Raw genomic sequence first — 19,336 nt, 5'->3', positions numbered from 1 at the left:
ATGAGGTATTTGCTTTCCACAAGAAATACAATTAACTTTTTCTGACATCGGTCTGGAGCAAGAAAAAAGTTTCTCCAACAGGGTACTTAGCTTTATTGAAGACTTCGGGTCAGAAACTTGAACATGAAAATCTCAGGAGTCGGCCGACTGGCACTTGCGAACTGCTTCTGCTTCGGGCACCGCGCGGCAAGAAAGACTGAAGAAAATGGCGTCAGCTGCTTCTTTTATACCCCTGACGACCTAACGTCAGGGAAGGGGTGACAGCAGCCGACGCAGGACCCAAGACTTTGGCATTCTGGCCAACTGAGGGCAACCTGCCAGCAGGATCACCCAAATGTAATGACTGCAACAGTGAAACACAAAGAACATCGGCTATTTTTTTTTTTCTTTTTCTGCCCATAGAGTTCCTTTAAGACAAATATAAAAATGACCCTAGGTATCTCACATCAATACAGTAAACATTCTTAAATGCAGTATTCTATTTTCAAATCAGTACAGTGGCAATTTTAAATGATGTCTATATTATATTTACTTTAATTACACCCAGTTCTGAGAACCATAAACCCGATGTGTAGTGTTACTAAACATTCATAGCACATTAACACACCTACTTACACTGTTCTCTAAGAAATGGAACAGGCACGATGTGATAAACTCTACTCACTTTCCAAGTCGGATATAATAAGGTTATCATGAAGCTTCACCGCTCTGTGTTGCTCCACCTCATCTTCCAGTTCAAAAATGGTCTCTTTCATGTCACTGATTGCAGTCTCCTTTTCTTCTAGATCTGCACGAAGTTTTTCCAGCGTCAGATTTAGATTTTCAATTTGTTTCTTAGCTTCTTCTTGAAAAGCTCGATATTCATCTTCAACCTGAAAGACAGCACAGTTTCATCTATCTGGCAATGAAGCTCATGTTCTAGATAGGATTCCTCAGTATCAACACCCTCCCTTCACCACCAGCCACAGACAGAATACTGGCATGTAAGGAAATCGCAACTGCATACATTTTCACCCAAGTCAATGTGTTAAACAGAACTCTAGATAAAATGCAGTCACTACACAGAACATTAAGAGTGGCAGGAAGAAAAGCAGGAGATAATTGCAGTAGGACAGCGGTTATATGCAAGAAACGTTAAACCATCAGTAACATCACCCAACCCCCCCCCCCCAAAAAAAAATGCTCCACAAATCCACACAAGAAAGGAGAAATGTCACACGGCAACAAGAGAAAAAACAAAATCATAGTTATCTGCAGGTGTCTCTGTTCAGACATTTTTATAACCAGAACATTTTGGAAGATGAATTAGTGCCCGAAAAGCAGGACTAAACAGGATGCAAAATGGAAGAGGGCATTCTCAGTCATAGGTGCCACTGAGGAAAACAAATTTAAATACACATCATATTTTACCAAACCAATTATTCTCCAGCAATGCACTGACATTTACTTCTACAAAATCATCTTGGCATGGAGGAGAGTGGTAGCATGACGTGGGTAAGGAAAAATCAGAATATAGTAGATAAAATTTCCTCAAGTCATAAACAACCCCCAATGGAAGTATTTCCCTAACAATAAGCAAAAAAAAAAAATCTTAATCAAATGCAAGAGGGAAAAATGGATTAGACACACTTAAAATACGGAACAATGACAATCATGGAAGCTATACAAAGGGGGCAAAGAAATGGTCAGTTCATATACCACAGAATGTTAATGCCTTGATTCAGTCCAGATTACCGGAGTTGGATTAACAACTCAGGCGCCCGATGGAGATGTCAAGAAGAGTTGGGTGGGTGGGGAAGAGTTGTCCATAAACTGCCAGAATACCTCAGGAGAGGATAGTGATGTGAGCAAGGGGACATGTGTTAGGTACACCAAGCCACCACCTGGTGGCAGCCTTATAAACAACAATGTGGAAGCATGAATTCATATGGGAAAGACACTGCGAGCCCTCACAGTGATGGGGATTGCATGTCCCTTGCCAAGTGGTAGGGCTGCACCATAACAATTATCATTGCGAGAATGCCAGCAAGGGCATAAAGAATTCAGATTTTTTTTTTTAAAGTTTTTATTAGACTTTAACTAAACATCATGACAATAATTGTATTTAGAAATTTGTGAGGCTAAAATAGAATCTGAACAAGAACAACTATTTACAAGAGTGTCTACTAACAATGACGATTCTCAATAAATTCCTATACAACTGATACGAGTACAGCTATTTTTGCTTATCAAGCAGTTCCTTGAAATTTGTCCACGTATTATAGCAGGAGGTGATTCCAGTAGATCTTGACTTAATGGTGACAATTTCCTGACGATACCCTTTGGTTGCAATATTTGTGAATTCTTTGAAAGAGGGTGTAGCTTCATTCTTCCAATTCTTGTTTATAATTGATAAAATGGACCATAAAAGAGGGTGTTTCATTCTTTTAACGCAAAGAATAGTAGTATTAAAAATAATTAATAACTTAGATAAAACAAAACTGCCCCCAAATAAAGCCTGTAAAAAGATTAATGTTATTCCAAAAACGTGCAAGTATAACACAATCAAAGAACATGTGCTGCCAACCTGCTTTAAGCTGCTGTTTACATCTCCAACAAACTTGCTTCTTTTTAAACATTAATGGGCATGAAGAATTCTCATGGTTGTCTGAAAGACTACCCCCCCCCCCTCCCCATCCAGACAGCTATCACCCTGATCCCAGGTGAAATTCACAAGGGAAGGAATGGGCATTTTCTAAATGGGGGAAGCCCGACTGCCAGAAAGCAGAGTAGCAGAATCCATATAGAAACCAATGTATATAAATAAATGTTCCTAAGTGACATCATGATTGAGGGGTGCAGAACATTAGAGACCTACTGATGAGAAAAACAGCCAGATGCCTCAGAACAATATGTCACAATGGAATCCATTATTCAGCAGAAAAAGAAAGAGAAGGTAAGAATCCTCTACATGGGGGAGCAATGATGTTGCATACCAGTAAGAAAACACAAAATAAAATAAACTTGAACTAGAAGCACCTCAGATGTCCTCAATAACTTTTACTAAATGTTTCACAGTACAACATAAAGACAGATTATTCAGGTTGTCTCTCAAGTGGAAAACTTTCTCACTTTGTGGATTACGTCTGTCAAGTGAAAAGCTTCAGGACAGCTTCGGTCACTTCTGGCACACCATACAAGACACCCAGTGGAATCAGAGTTACAGTAACATCCAAATCCTAAGACGGACGGGCACCTGCTCTGCAACCATGGTGAATTTCCTTTGCTACATACAGCTGTTTCCTGTAATAACAGAAACCTGAGTGCCTTATAAGCACACGCCATTCATAACTACCGAGGAAACAAAAGTAGTACTGTTTTTTTGAATGATGGACAGAATCAGAAAAAAACACAGGCAAGGCAAACAGAAGTCTCCCTTACCACGGAATGGAGACTGCAGCTATCATGTACTCTCCTCCGCACTGCTGAAATAAGCAGACAAAGGGTTAAAATTCTACTCCCTGGGTAAGTAGTTCAAATTCTGCACTACTCCACTTTTTCAAGCTCCTAAAATTCAAGTTTCAGCAGAGGAATGCAGAAGCAGCTCAGGAAGTACACCAGCACATTCACTTTAGTGAGAATGTCAGCAGTTCAGAATGTGTGATGTTCAAAGTGCACTGTCTCTCTGTAAAGCAGCTAAAACCATCTCCCTTCCTTCATGCTTAATATCGCACACTAGACTGCGTACTCCCAGTTTAAATTTCTCCAAGTGTTTCAAGTTTCTAATACTATGACAAGAATTGACCCCATTCCTAACTAGGAGTACAATCAGAGTTAATATAACAAGCTACAACTCTTACCACACTTTTCGGCCACCAAACCAGGACCGGTGTCCATATTCACAAAGGATATTCACGCCACCAGGCTAGTTGCCCAACGCAATGTGCCTGAAATTCTCCAGGTGCAACTAACACTAGTTAAGACTGTAATCCAAATTGTAGTTTGCTACAGATCCCCCACCATGCCCCAAGATTCTCACTATACCTTTTTAGACATACTGAAAATATTAAGATACAACCAAACACCCTAATATTGGGTGATTTCAACTACCTTGCCATTAACTGGGAAAACTATTCGTGTACCAACACCTTTGCCCAGCGGTTCTTGGAATTCATAAATTCCAATGCCCTGAATCAACTAATCCATAGTCCCACCAGGGGCTCCAGTATCCTAGACCTGGTCATTATCAACATGGGAAATCAATGCTCCACACCTATGGTCACCCCCTCGTTGGTCAGGTCTGACCATTAGCTAATCACCCTTGACATATACATCCCTGCCCCACCCCCACCCCCAGTAAGGAAACCTCTGTAAAAAAACTTCTCCAAAGCCAACTTCATGCTACTCAAGTCAGAAGTGACAAACTTCACGGCACCCATGTAGACGGGAACTGAAAGTTCGACTGCTGAATCCTACACTAAGGCACTGTAAGAGCACATCCACTCGTGCATGAATCATGCCATCCCAAATAGAACCAAGACGCTCTCCTCCAAAAAAAGGAAGCCAATCTGGTGATCCCCTGCCATAAACAAACTTTCCAGTAACAGGAAGAAACTGTTGCAGAAAAGAGGAAAATCCCAGGATGCAAAAAACTCCCTTACCAGCTTCAGTAAGAAGCTGAGATCCCTCATAAAATACTCCAAAGCTAGTTACGAAAATAAAATTGTCAAAGATTCCAAAGACACCCACAAGGCATTCTATAGCTATGTCAAAAATATAAATGGCAAATGCTCAGATCTGTTCTTAGCTACAACAGAATGGCATTAAATATACTGATCCCAAGGATATTGTCAATATCCTGGCAATCGATTCAGTGCAAACTTCTCCACCCCCTAAACGGCCCATCTCAATACTGAAAGATTGCCAAATTCTGGTAATAATGGCCACCACAAGTAAAAAACGCACTCTCCAAAGCTACGAATACAGCATCCATGGGAACAGATGACATCCTGGGCTGTGTACTACATGAACTACAAAATGAACTGGCACCTCACCCAAGTATCATGTTTAATCACAGCCTCACCTCAGGCTTCGTGCCCACTGAGTGAGACACAGCTACAGTTATCTCACTCCATAAGGGGGGATCCACCTTGGATCCTGGGAACTACCGCCCCATCAGTCTGACGAGCCTGATCCGTAAGGCCATGGAACGTATTATCATGGAACTTATGAACAAAGACACTGGCAACCTTCAAACACTGGACCCCACCCAGTTTGGGTTCGTGAAGGGCCAATCTTGTCTCCTGAACCTGACTGACTTCTTCAAATCAGTCTCCAGAGCTGTGGACGAGAGTAAGGGGGTCCACACAGCCTATCTGGACCTCACTCTGGAATCATAGATAAACTTACTAAGCTGGGCATTAATCCCTACGTCACTTGATGGGTTGCCAACTGGCTTACTGACAGAACCTACACCGTAAAAGTAGCCAACTCCAAATCCAGCTCCAGACAAGTGGAGTACCTCAGGGTTCAGTCCTGGGATCGCACTTGTTTGGCATCTACTTCGCTGAAATACAGGCCAACACTAAGGGACTCTGGCTAACAAAGTTTGCAGATGACTGCAAACTGGGAGCCATTATTGAATCCCCAGATGATGTGGATATTCTACAAAAGGGCCTTACAGAAACAGATGCTTGGTGCCAGAGCCATGGGCTCAAGCTCCATGTAAAGAAATGTATAGTTAACCCCTTTGGGGAAAAACATGTATCCGTGAATTACCACATAGGTGGCAATACACTAAACACTGAAAGTGTGATAAGTGACATAAGGACACAGGTAGACAGTGGTCTCACCTTCGATAACCACATCGCCACAACAGTCAGGAAATCCTTCTATGTGGCACACCTCATCACTAAGGGCTTTTCATCCAAGAAAAAAGGAGGTCATTGTCCCACTGTACTCATCCCTCATTAGACCCATTATAGAATACAACGCCCCGTTTGGTATGTACCTCTCAAGACATCTGTAAACAACTGGAAAGGGCGCAGAAATACCTCACTAAAAGAATCACAGGCCGAAAGAAGATGCCCTATACTGACCATCTAAAAAAACTCCAGCTATACTCTGTCGCATATCGTCTACTCAAAGGCGATCTCTGCTTAACATACAAGGCCATGTCAAACCCAGAGCTGATGGACATGCTACACTTAAAGAAATCCCAATCCCTCAGAGCCACACACTCCAGGGATCTAAACCTTGTCATCACAATGAACAAAACATGCTGGAGGGATAGGTTCCTGACCCAGAGACACCCCAGACTCTGGAATAGACTGCCCATACATGTCAAGCAGAGGGCCTCTTTGGCCCTCTTCAAAAGGAACCTTAACGATTGGCTAGGAGATAGGAAATTCACCCTGGGGATCACGTCAGTTGCCCTGCTAGACAGGAGTCCAGGGAAGTAAATATTGTGGGAAGAAATAGCCAGGGAATTGTTATGGCTAGGCTTGTATAGGCCCTAGGGCAGATAGCCTAGTACCAACCTATGAACCTATTCTTTCAGTCTTTGACAATGGCCAAGAGTGCTCTTCGCACCACCCACAATGTGCCCAGAATTGACTCTTCCTTTAATTCAATAATATGGGGTTACATGCATACCTCTCAACCATACCAAATTCCTCTGAATTTCCTGGTTTTGAGGTTAAAATAATGGTGTGCCATGAATTCCCGAGTGGCCCCTTCAAATCACGATTTTTTTTTTCCTTAATGGGCCACTAATGCAGTGTTCTAGGTTTTGCAACTTTTGTACTGTTGTTGAATTTGTTAAAGAGTATTCTATGTCTGACCCTAGCAATAAGCACATTAAAAGGATAACAGTAAAAAAGAAATTAAATCCGTCTCTCTCTCAGTTCCATCCCTGCTATTCAGCGCATCGGGCAACAAGCACTTGCCAGCACTCATTTCTGTAGCAGTTACAGTTTGCACGGGGATGGGACTATATGTTACTTTAACCGTCCTTACAGTAAACACAACATTGTTAGAAGGCTTGGGGACAGTTCAGTCTCTCACAAACTCAGAACAGGCTTAATCCCAAGGAAACCAGCGCAACTAAACTGAAACAAAACTAATACCAAAACACTGGCAGCCCAAAAAACGAGCTGAGAAAACGACTTTAGCATAAAATATATTTTAATCAACGCTTTTGTCAAAAAGACTTCTTCAGACAGACAAATATTTCACACAAATCTTCCCATATAAATACGTAAAGCAATCCAATGAAATAACTGCAACAAATAACTCAAACAATTAAAACACTTGAAACAATGAACTAATTAAAACTAAATATTCAACACTATACTTGTACATCACAGTATAAAACATTATTAAATGTATTAAAAATATTAAATAGTCAATTTCCTATGCAATAAAAAACATTTAATGTTGACAACATAATTTAAGCCTGGGGACTACCTGTTGCAAGGTTAATTTGCCAGTCTCTTTTCTCTCAACACTATTTTTAAGGTTACCACCTCTCAAGTCCCGTTTAACATGATGCGAAATAGCAAATTTCCTATAAGAACCACAGAACACAGAGTGCCTATAAAGAGCATTATTTTCATCCTTTGTTCTCAATACATAATAATGCTCTTTAATTTTCTTACTAAGGCTTCTAGTGGTCATACGTACATAAAACACTGTGTTGAGAGAAGAGAGACTAAATGGCAAATTAAGCTTGCAGCAGATAAATAATGCTGTTGACATTAAATGTTTTTATTGCATAGGAATAGGCTTTTGGGCTGTGTTTTGATTTGATTCCCTTATCTTCATGGACAAAATGATGTGTGATGTTGAACCTGTTCAGACTTCAGGATACCAGGGGCTGGTTGGGCGTCCCAGCAAAGAACACAGCACCAGAAGGTAGGGGGCTCAGAGGTGGGTGATCCACCTTATAACAGTGTGTAAATTGTGTGACAGCGTAGTATCAGGCAGGTGACCCCAGTGTGGCTTCATGAATGGAAAATAACCTAGTTAATGTTGGCTTCCCTAGTAAGCCAAATCACTAACTGTATTCATGGGATGGCTAAGCCCATCATCTTGGGACATTTGCCAGACTGTGGTCAGGGCAGGGCAGCACTGTCTAGTCAATTGTTTTAAGGAAAGCACTGCAATTGTAAAAAAAAAATATCAAGAAACGTACACAGAGCAGGTAGAGGTGACACTAACTTAGTAGGAGTTTGTTCTTAACACTTTCTGTAACAGTCCTAAAGAAATAATAAAGCAGTCAAGTAAAGGTGGCTAGCCCAACGTCCAGAGAAAGTAAATACATGCATAAATATTTTGATTATTAGGATGGTTTTATGCAATTAAGCATTTTGCAGTGAAGTGCAGCAATACTTGCTTTTTGGGAAATCAGAAACATTTTAACACATCTTGGAACTGTGACTTTATGCAAATAAATCCTGTTTAAAAAGACGGGAACAAGGATAAATAGTGTATGTGTGGGAGCGAGAGTGCATGTGTGTGTGTGTGTATAAACTTATGTTATTACTTAATGCACCTTCTTTCTGAGGGCAGAGCGCTTCCAAGTGGTAAGAAAAGGGACAACCATAAACACAGGGTTCACTGAACGTGAGGTACATTGCTACTAAACAGTAAGTGGTGTAGAAACATACTTTTTCAAAACAGAGTGAAATACTTCCATCGTCTCCACACTCCTTGCTAGATAACACCAGACAGGCTTTTTCCATACATGCGGACCATCGCTTTAAACTGGGTATGGTCACCTGATAAGTGTCAGAAAGTTTTTAAAGTAAGTTGTAAATCACTTCACTTTAGTATATGGCAGAGAAGTATATCGGAGTCTGGATCTGGATGACAGCTGACTAGAAAATAATGAGAGACTGCAACTGTCAGAGATCAGGATTAACTAACGCCAAGTACTTATTGAGAGTCAACCTCTCCTGTTATTATTGGGGAGGGGACAAGGAGTCCATCTCAACTCCTGTGGAGTAAGTAGCTGCAGGCTGTGTGAGCATATGAGAAAGAGCACTTGGCCTACGAGGAGATCCAATGGCTCAGGTGAACTAATTATCGGACACCGGCAAGCGGCAGTATTGTCAGAGAAGAAAAGGGAAAAAAAAAAAGGTAAAGGTAACATGAACAGAACAAGGAAAAACCCGGCGGAGATCAATCTAAGCCAAAAGGTCCAAAATGACCAACAGGTAAGCTTCTTGCTGGGAACTCCCTGACTGCCAACGTTATATGCGATCTCCTTTTATTTGGTGTTTTGAAAGCTGTTGGCAAAGTTTCTTATTGACACTGTGGGATGAAACTGTACTTTATAATGTGCTTGTTTTCTATCAGGTACAGGTGAGGAGGGGTATGTTGTGAGTAACAATCCATGGTGTATCTGACTGAGAACCTGTCGCTGTGTATATGTAAAAGGATAAATACGTAATGATATTAGTAATGGAGTAGCCTTGTCAATGAGTTTTGTCACCTCAGTAGGGGTGCTGGGACTACAAGGAACCCCCCCCCAACTGAACAGAGTGGCAGAACAAGAAGTTTGCAGTTTGGTGGGAGTGAGCACAGTCTTCATGATTTGTCAAGGCTTAGGTTTAGTAGTAGGCATACTGTTCATCTATGCTACAGTTTCAGTGCCTGAATTCTTGAATAGAAACCACTCTGTGCACATATGAACCCGGCTCTGGACAGTTTGCAGTTGGGACTAGGACACAGGTGTAGCCAGCGGGGCTGGGAATTCAAACTCTTGACTGACAAGGATAGGCAAAGTTGTGGCAGAATGTATAGATTAAAAAAAAAATGTTTTTCTGTCAGTTCGAGCTGCTTGCTCAGTTCTGACATTTGTGTTTCACTGGGATATTACTTGCTAACATACCGCTCAATCTCATAGAGCAAGAAATCTGGACAAATCCAAAAATAAAGGTGGGACAAAGGCCCAAAAACAGGGACAGATTTTGAAATATTGCTCCAGTAAACTCAGTTGCTAGAAAAACAGGTTTTTGCATTATTGTGCATTTTCTGAGAGATATGAAGTCTGAAATTCAAATGTCAGCCACTGTTTATTATTTAGTAACTTCAATCTTTATGTTGATATCCCACAATTCCAACGAAGTGGCCGGGATTACACAATTATGCATGCACATTTTATGTTGATCTATGTCCCGATTTTTGGCCAGTTGTACCTACTTTTCATGGGTCTTTGTCCAGATTTTTGATGTTTCCAGGTTGACAGGCATGGTTACATGTACCGGGCAGCATACTTAAATATGACTGTGAATTCTTTATTAGACCTGTGACTCCTACTACCACTAGAATTGTCTGAGCAGCTTTCTTCCACATTGATCTCATTCATGATTGCACATCCTGGTATTTTATGGCTCTCTCTCTCTGTACGTAAGAATGTAATAACTGGGTGTAGCAATTTCAATGATCAATACTACTTTTTAGACAAACATCTTTAAGTTATAATGTATGACCTAGGCAATCTTGTATATCAATGTAATAAACCATACCAACATAATTTCAGTTGCTAACATTACAAACCATGCTGACACAAGTGTAGCTGCAAACATTACACCACTTATAATACATCCAGTCATTGTCAGTCAAACATTTAGCTCATTCAATTACTTGTTGTGTCTTGTTGAGTCTTTCGGCTTTTTCCCGGTTAGAGGTCGCCACAGCGGAACTCCGGTCCACTAATGATTGGCAGTTGATTTTTACCTGCCAAGTTGCCAGCCCTGACGCACAACCTTCAACGAAGGTACACCCATTCACGCCTGTCGCCACGCTCTAGCTGAGAATCGAACCGGACAGCATCTTACTGTGAGGCGACAATGCTACCATTCAATTACTGCCTTCTTTTAAACCTCATTCCTCCTCTGCATGTACTGATCCCACAATTCCCATGTCTCCTATGTAATTTGCTCCTACCCTTTTCTAAAGATCCCAATTCCAGTTGTTTTACCTCTGTTACTATTTTCGTTACTTCCAGTAAAGCTGGTTTAGACTTTGATTTCTATTTCCCAATAATCGTTTTTTGTCAGCCATCATAATTAGACTCAGCAAGGCTTACTATGTCTAGGCAATTCTCATTCTGCATCATTGCTCAAAATAATTATTTTCTTATTTACACCAATTTGCACACCCAGTATCTCCGACAGACCAGTCTGCAAGGATATTTAGTCTGCCAACTCATTACACTCCCAGAAAATATGTTCCCAGTTATTTTATTTTACATTTGTTGACCAGGAAAATCCGACTTGATAAATGGCCATTTTCAGCGGAGGCCCGGGGAGAAAAGCTCTAGAGTTTGTAAATATGCAAAAGGCAAGTATACATATACAAAGTCATTTCACAAATATGGACACCAAGTACAGAACATAACATTTTAAAGGTACATAGAAAAAAAATATTAGCTGCAAATTGTACTAGCAGGATAGGTTAGTTGTATGCCCAGTAATTTCTGCCTGAATTAATGAAAGCATGTCTAATTTGCCCATAGATTTGTGCAAAGTAGCAATATTGTGTTTGAGTATGATGGTGTAAGAAAGAGGTGGGGTGTACAGTGAGTAGTAGAGAGCTTTCAGGAGTATAGTAGAGCTCGTGGCAGATGAGGTTTGTGTACTGAGAATACTAGTACATGCTGTAAGTTAGTATGCAGTGGTAGAATGAGAAAGACCTGAGGGAGAAGTGGTTGTAGAGGGTCAGCCTGGGGGAAGGCATGGGCATTGTCTATTGATAAGTAGGTGTTCCTTTAGTATATGTTTAAACTTAGTGATATAATTTGCTGAGGTAATACCAGGGGGCAGTGAGCTCCAGATTTTTCCTATGTAGATTGGTAACAGGGAGTCTCCTGCCGAGTTGTTGGCTCTGGTGACCTTGATTAAGGTCCTGTCACTAGAACGTAGTTGTCTAGGGTTTTCCTGTATTTTAAGTAAATTTGACAGTGTAGATATTCTGTCTGGATATAGTAGGAGTTTTTTAGCGAAAACTAGTTGGTGGAAGGTAATGAGATTTCGAAGTTCAAGCCACTTTAGTTGGTTTAGTGAGTGGCAATGATGTGAACCGTAGGGAGCACTTGTGGCAAATTTGGCAAATTGACTGCAACATGTTTCTAGTTTTGTAATTTCAGTTTTGGATAGGTTGGTGGAGGCGGGGGCAGCATATAGAAGTGTGGATAGTAGCAGAGTTTGAGCCATAGTAACTTTAGTCTGTTGATTTAGGCATGTTTTATTTTTGTACAGACTGCCTATTTTTCTGTGTATGTTTTTGATGGTTTGATTTATGTGCAGGTCAAACTTCAGTTTGTTGTCAATTGTAACACCCAGTAGTTTTGTGTGGGAGTCTGGGGAGATAATGGTACCATCATTAGATATAATATTGAGAGAATCAGTGTCTAACTTGGATTTATTAGGTTTGAAAATTAGTAGGTTTTTTTTCGGGTTCAGTAGCAGGTTTTTACTGAGAAACCAAGCTTCTGTGGATTTGCAGACTTGTTGGGTAGTGGAAAGGAGTATTAAAGGGTTTCTGGCTGGGCAGACTAGTTAAAAATCATCACCATATCGTATGACAGTTGCATCTTGGGTGATCTTGTTGAGATCATTAATGAATATGGAAAATAATAGAGGGCCTCCAGTTGTAATAGGGAGCAGTGTGGATAGTTCATTATCCCACCTGACTGCTTGCTGTCTGCCTATTAGGTAGTTTTGAAACCAGGCTAGTGAGTCAGTGGCTAGTCCAAGGTCAGTGAGGGAGTCAAGAAGTTTGAGATGGTTAACCATGTCAAAAGCTTTTGATAGGTCTAAAAATATGTTTGATGTTGGTTTGCCTAGATTCCGGTTCTGGTTGATTAAGCTGGTGAAGGAGAGAATGGCAGTTGTACTATGGGCTGGTCTAAACCCATGTTGGGTAGGAGTGAAGATAATATGGCAATGGGACGATAGTTTGGTAAGGTCTTTACAGGTCCCACCTTTATGTAGTGGGGTGACATATGCTATTTTCCAGATTGCTGGGATTTTGCTTTCTGTTCAGGAGAATTGATATTGGATAGGCTATCTCATTATCAGCTATTTGAAGGTATTCGGCAGGAATGTTGTCGGCAGCTAGGCTAGTTGGTTTGAGTTTACCTAATAGCCTTTTTATATAATCTATGGGAATAGGTTTGAATTGGAAGCTGGTATTGATATTGGTAGCAGGTTTGGGGTTGCTAGTAGTAGATGTTGTGGGTTGTTGATGAACTAATTTTGAAATGGTTTCTATAAAAAATCTATTAAAGTCTTCTGGAATGTCAGAGCTATCTTTTACAGTGGCTGGTGTTGGGGTACTTGGTCTGCCGGGGTAGAGTAATGTATTTAGTCCTGCCCAGAGTTTTTGGGGGTTATGCTGGTGTCTATTTTGCAAATTGAGAAAACAGTTCCTTTTGTCTAGTAGAAATTGTTTTTTTGTTTCGTTCCTAAGTTTTTGGAATTCTTGTTTGGTTGCTATTTGGTTTTGACGGCTCTCCACTGATGCCAGGCTCTATTTCTTTGGGTTATCATGGTTCTAGTAGTGCTTGTGATCCAGGGGGCTATTTTACTTTTTTGTTTGCTTATGCGAGGAGGGGCATGGGTGTTTAAGATCTTTAGGAAGGTACTGTTAAATAGCTCAAATGCTTTGTCTAGTGGGAGGGTCTTTAGAATATTCCAATTTTGGTATTGTAGTTCAAGTTTGAATTTTATGTCATGTCAAAGTTTCTTTTGTTTCTAATAGTCCGAATTGGTGGTTTGGAGTTGGTGTGGGATTTGAGTTTTAGTAGGAAGGTGGACTGGTGGTCACTGAGGTTGTCTGGTAGGACACCGGCTTGATAGAATGTATTGGCGTTGTTTACTACGGTCCAGTCTAGGAGGCTTTCCTTGCTTTTATTATTCCCTAGCCTTGTACTCGAGTTAATGATTTGGGAGAAATTATATAGATTTATAAAGTTGGAGGGGTTTGAACTGGAGAATGTATGCCAGTCTATATTAAAGTCACCTAGGATGATGGTTTCTTGGGGTAGGTTTTCATTGGTCCAATGTAAAAGGGCTTCTAGAGTGGGGATATTACTACCTGGTGGTATGTACCGTTATAGTATTCATAGATTTCTTGTCAGCTAGTTCAATTTTGGCTAGTAGTAGTTCTAAGGTTGTTAGGGGGAGTATAGGAGGGTCAATAATGGTAACCTTTAGGTTTTTTTATAAAGTAATGCTACACCACCCCCTTTTTTGAAAAGTCTATCATTACATATTACATTATACCCTGGGGGAAGGAAATTCACTATCTGGAGTGGTAGGTTTTAACCAAGTTTCGGTTAGGGATAGTAGATTTGGGGAACAGGTGTCTATTAGAGTATCTTTGTTTCTCTTACCTTGCATACCATTTTTTTATTGTTCTCTAAACCATGTATGTATTCTGCTAACTTCCTTGGAGCTTTTCTCCCCAGGATTCCACTGAAAACGGGCACTTTGTGTCCAGCAGGATTTATCCTTGTAAAATAATGTTAAAATAATAATAAATAAATAAATAATAATAAATGTAGTAGATGTACTTTATTATTAATAGTACGTATGTTTAAGTTCAGGAAGAGTAGGCTATTCTCTGGTCTGGAGAGTAAGGTTGAGTTATTAGATAGGGGTGGGGAGGAGGGGGAGTGTATGTCGGTGTTTGGGCCTGGATTATGGTGTATGTCACCTGCTAATCTTAGTTGGTGACTGATATGATGAAGGAGTTTTGATAGCTTAGCAAGAATGTGTATGTATTTATGTGTGGCAAGTGATTTTGTGGTTGTTTTGATCAGTGTTGTGGGTCCTAATGGGATTGTGCTGTGATGGTAAGTCCATGAAGGTATGTTTTGGCCATAGTATTTGGTGTGGGTGGAGTAGGTGGATGTATGTTTTGATGGGATGGTAATGGGGGTAGGAAGACTGATATGGTAGCAGGTGAGGCGATATGTTATAGCTAGTAGTGCAAGGGTGATGGTGTTGACTGCATACATGTTGAGTGGTTGTAATGGTATGTGTGTAGGAATTAGTGGGAGGAGTGTGATGATTAGTGGGAGGTATGTCTAGTAAATGAGGATTGATAGGTGGTGCTTGGCTTGTTTGTGATTGGTTTTGGGGTTAGTGGGAGGAGTGTATAGGTATAAATTTAGGCGTAGTAGGGGCAGGTGGAAATTGGGGGCAGGGTAGGGGAGCGGAGTGAGCAGAGCGAGGTGAACGGAGCGGGGCAAACCCAGCCTAAGGAGGTAGGAGTTTAAGAAATAAGAAGTTATGTACTCACCATAACGTTCCATCTGAGTAGGTGACTTCATTTGTCTGCAACCTTTGGGTCTTGGATCCGAACTCGGATCAGAGCCAGCAACTTATTTCATAGCTTAGAGATCCGAGCTCCTAGCTCCTCCCCTTACCCACAATCCCTTGCCAACCCTGACTGACCACAGATCAAGTTTGCCCGTATACAAAAAAGCCGAAGGCTAATACATCCCGAAGGATATAATAGAAGGACATACAGGAACAAGAAAATTTCTGAGGGCCAGGGGGAAGGAGGGGGGGATGGTTGCAGACAAATGAAGTCACCTACTCAGATGGAATGTTATGGTGAGTACATAACTTCTTAATCTGAAGTAGGTACTTCATTTGTCAGCAACCTTTGGGACAGAGTCCCCAGCTACCTGAATCTTGGGTGGCCATCATGGAAGGATGTTCCAGAGCACTGCAGAGCCAAAGGACGCTCTCCCTCTGGAGATAATGGCCAGCTTATAATGGTTGATAAAGGTATGAGATGAGGCCCAAGTGGCCGCGGAACAAATATCATCCAGTGGAACTCTAGATCTAAAGGCTGCAGAGGTGGATACAGAACGAGTAGAGTGCGCATGAATTCCCTGAGGTGCAGGCCTCCCAGAAGTGTCATAGGCCAAGAGAATACACTGTGAGATCCATTGTGACAAAGTGATCTTAGAGACAGATTTACCTAGGTTAAATTTGGAAAAGGAAATGAACAACTGGTCAGATTTGCCTATGACCAGCAGTCCTGTGAATGTAGAAGCGCAGTTGTCTGTGCACATCTAAGGAATGAAGTTTGTATTCTCCCTTGTTCTGATACTTAGGGAAGAAAACTGGTAGGTTAATGGACTGATTGATATTGGCATCTGAAGCCACCTTGGGAAGAAAAGAAGGATTGGTCCTGAGGTACACTCTATCCTGATGAAAAGCCAAGTATGGGGGTTTCACACAAAGGGCCTGAAGCTCGGAAACTCTTTTCGCCGAAGTAATAGCGACTATGAATGCCGTTTTCCAAGAAAGGTACTCAAGATCGACCGAGGCAGCTGGTTCAAAAGGGGGAGCTGTCAAGGCCTGTAAAACTAGAGCTAAATCCCAGGGGGGTGCAATTTCCCTGGTAGGAGGTCTGAGCAAGAAAGTACCCTTAAGAAAGGACTTACACAATTTCGCTGTAATCAAGGGGCCCGATTCATGCCCCACATGGTAATAAGAAATAGCTGCTAGTTGAAACTTGACCGTAGAGCAGCTAGCCCCATGATGGAACAGACCTATAAGGAACTCCAAGACAGACGGTAACGGGGCTGTGAAGGGGTCTAAGTTATTATTCTCCGCCCAGATGGAGAAGCGTTTCCACCTACTACGATAGACTTTCCTAGTGGAAGGTTTATGTGTTGCTACGAGAATGGCTTTGACCGGTGAAGAGATTCCGGGAGTCCTGACTAGGAGTGGAACTGGAGCAGCCATGCTGTCAGCTTGAGGTTGTCCAGATTCGGGATCGGGAGGTCTAGGGGATGAGATATTAGATCAGGGAGGGGATCTAGAATCCAAGGCGGATTTACCAGGTGAGACCACAGGTAAGGGAACCACGTTTGATGAGGCCAGAATGGGGCAATGAGGATCATCCTGCTCCCCAACCAACTGGCTTTCTGTATGAGTTTCAGCATCAAGGGCAGAGGAGGGTAGGCATACAGTAGACCGGGGGACCAAGCATGCACCAGAGCATCTCTCGGGGATTCCCCGAAGGGGGGGAATTAGAGCGAAGTAGCTGTTGCATTTCGTATTTGAGGGAGAGGTGAAGAGATCGCAACAGGGTTGCCCCCACACGGCAAAAATTCGCTTCGCTACCTGGGGGTTGAGAGACTACTCATAAGGGGAAAGGAGGGTGCGGCTGAGTCTGTACGCCAGTATGTTGGACCGTCCCGGAATGTGCGCTGCAACAAGAAAGTGGTTGGTAGAAATCGCCCATTCCCACACTCTCATGGCCTCTCGACAAAGAGGATAGGACCTGGTTCCCCCGTTTGTTGATGTACCAGACCACTGACATGTTGTCCGTCTGTATCGCAATAGTCCCTACCGGAAGAAGGTTCTGTAGAGCTCGCAACGCCAAAAGCACTGCCCTCATCTCCAGGACATTGATATGCAAGGAGGTCTCTGTGTCGTTCCACGTGCCTTGGACTGTCTTGCCTGCGCAATGCCCCCCACCTGAGGCGAGAGGCATCCGTGGTCACCGTGGTGAGGGGAGGAGGTGTGGAGAAGGGACGTCCCGTATGGAGATCCGGGGATTGGAGCCACCATACCAGAGCCATCCTGCACGCCTTGCTGATGGAAATAGGATGGTTCAGGGGGTAACGATGAAACGACCATTGGACTTGAAGGGTCCATTGCAGTACCCTCATGTTCAGACGAGCCAATGGCAAAAGAGTAATTGCTGCCGCCATGGAGCCTAGAGCCCTCAGGACCAATCCCGCCGGTGGAGCTGTAGATTGGAGGATGGTCTGTACATGCAGCCTCAGGTTCTGAAGACGTTCCGCGGTCAGAAATGCTAGGAGATTTCTTGTGTCCAATTTGGCCCCTATAAACTCTATCACCTGGGTAGGAGCAAGAGAGGATTTGTTCATGTTGATGGTGATGCCCAGCTGGGGGGCCAGCCGGAGGATGTAGTCCCTCGCTGAGCAAAGTAGATCTCTTGTCGGGGCGGTCAGGAGCCAGTCGTCCAGGTATGGAAACACCTGCATTCCCTGGAGTCTCAGGTGGGCCGCTATCACTGCTAATACTTTGGTAAACACCCTGGGGGCTGTGGTGAGACCAAAGGGAAGGACCCTGAACTGGTAGTGACTGGCTCCTAGCTGGAAGCGGAGAAACCTCCTGGATCGTCTGTCCATAAGAATGTGGTAGTACGCATCCTTGAGGTCTATAGAGCACATCCAGTCGTTCTCCCGCAGTAGGGGGAGAATGGATTGAAGAGTGACCATTCGGAATTTTTCTTTGGTTACCGACAGGTTCAGAAGGGAGAGGTCTAGGATTGGTCTCAAGTCCCCCGTCTTTTTTGGCACCAGAAAGAACCTGGGGTAAAACCCTAATCCGAGCTGGTCTGGGGGGACGGGTTGGATGGCTCCTTTTTCTAGCAGCTGCTGGATCTCTGCAGCTGCTGCCTCCCTCTGATCGGGTGGTACATCGGGGAGGCTTTTGGTTCTAGGGACATGATATATGGGAATTTGGTAACCTCTGGATATGATATGAAGCACCCAGAGATCTGATGTGATGGACTCCCAAAGTTGCCAGGTGCTTCGAGAAATGCCCCCCCGACTGCCTCCAGAGTGGAGCAGTCAGGCAACCCCTCAGGGTTGTTGCGTGGGTCAGTCAGAGAAAGGTTCTCTGGACCCAAAATTCTTCGGGCCCCCTCTGCCTCAAGGGTGGCGTCCTCCCTGTCCTCTTCTGCCACGGAAGGACTGGTTGTCCGGAGCAGGCTGGGAATGTTGCGATTTCCAGAACCACATCTTCTTCTGTCCCTTTTGGTTCTTGGAGAAGGACCTCTGGGGAGCGGAGAAGCGGACTCCGACGGCAGGCAACGTCTTCCCGTCCTTTTCGCTCTGTACTAAAGTGTTGCGAACGGTCTTGCCAAATAAGGCAAAACTATCAAAAGGGGCATTCGAAAATGACGCCTTAAAGGGTTCTGCGAAGTCACAATGTCGGAGCCAGGCCTGGCGCCTCATGACTAGGCCTGCTCCGCTGGCTCTAGCGTCTCCCTCTGTAACATGGGACAACAACCGCATAGAGGTATTAGATATCGATCTTAGAGTGGCCATGCGAGTGGAGTACAATTGCTTGTCCTCAGCCGACATGGACTCTGGGGGGGAAGCAGCGTACTCTTTGATAAGGTCTCGCTGCATCCTGATAACGTGTGCCATATAGTTCAGAGACCTTACTGAGAAGGTCGCTGAACTAAAAACCCGATTCCCCAGGCGATCCATCGAGCGGGACTCTTTGCTCGGTGGATGGACCGAGGGACTCTCCTGAGCCAATTCCCTCTTGGTGGCTGCTGC

The 19,336-nt window shown here is 43.0% G+C and overlaps 1 protein-coding gene across 1 annotated transcript in view; it reads right to left on the bottom strand.

The window, feature by feature from the left end:
- The window catches only part of SPECC1L (sperm antigen with calponin homology and coiled-coil domains 1 like), a 2,326,126-nt gene that overhangs the window by 1,367,792 nt on the left and 938,998 nt on the right, over positions 1 to 19,336 (bottom strand). Inside the window, exon 5 of the mRNA XM_044068824.1 lies at positions 665 to 872. Within this exon, the coding sequence (XP_043924759.1) occupies positions 665 to 872 (208 nt within the window). The remainder of the gene's footprint in view (positions 1 to 664; positions 873 to 19,336) is intronic.

The sequence above is a fragment of the Protopterus annectens genome, chromosome 4.part0, assembly GCF_019279795.1.
Source record: "Protopterus annectens isolate FY-2018-M chromosome 4.part0, PAN1.0, whole genome shotgun sequence".
In the NCBI taxonomy this organism is placed as follows: Eukaryota; Metazoa; Chordata; order Ceratodontiformes; family Protopteridae; genus Protopterus; species Protopterus annectens.
The sequence above is the reverse complement of the archived record's forward strand: the minus strand, read 5'-3'. Positions and strand labels throughout refer to the sequence as shown.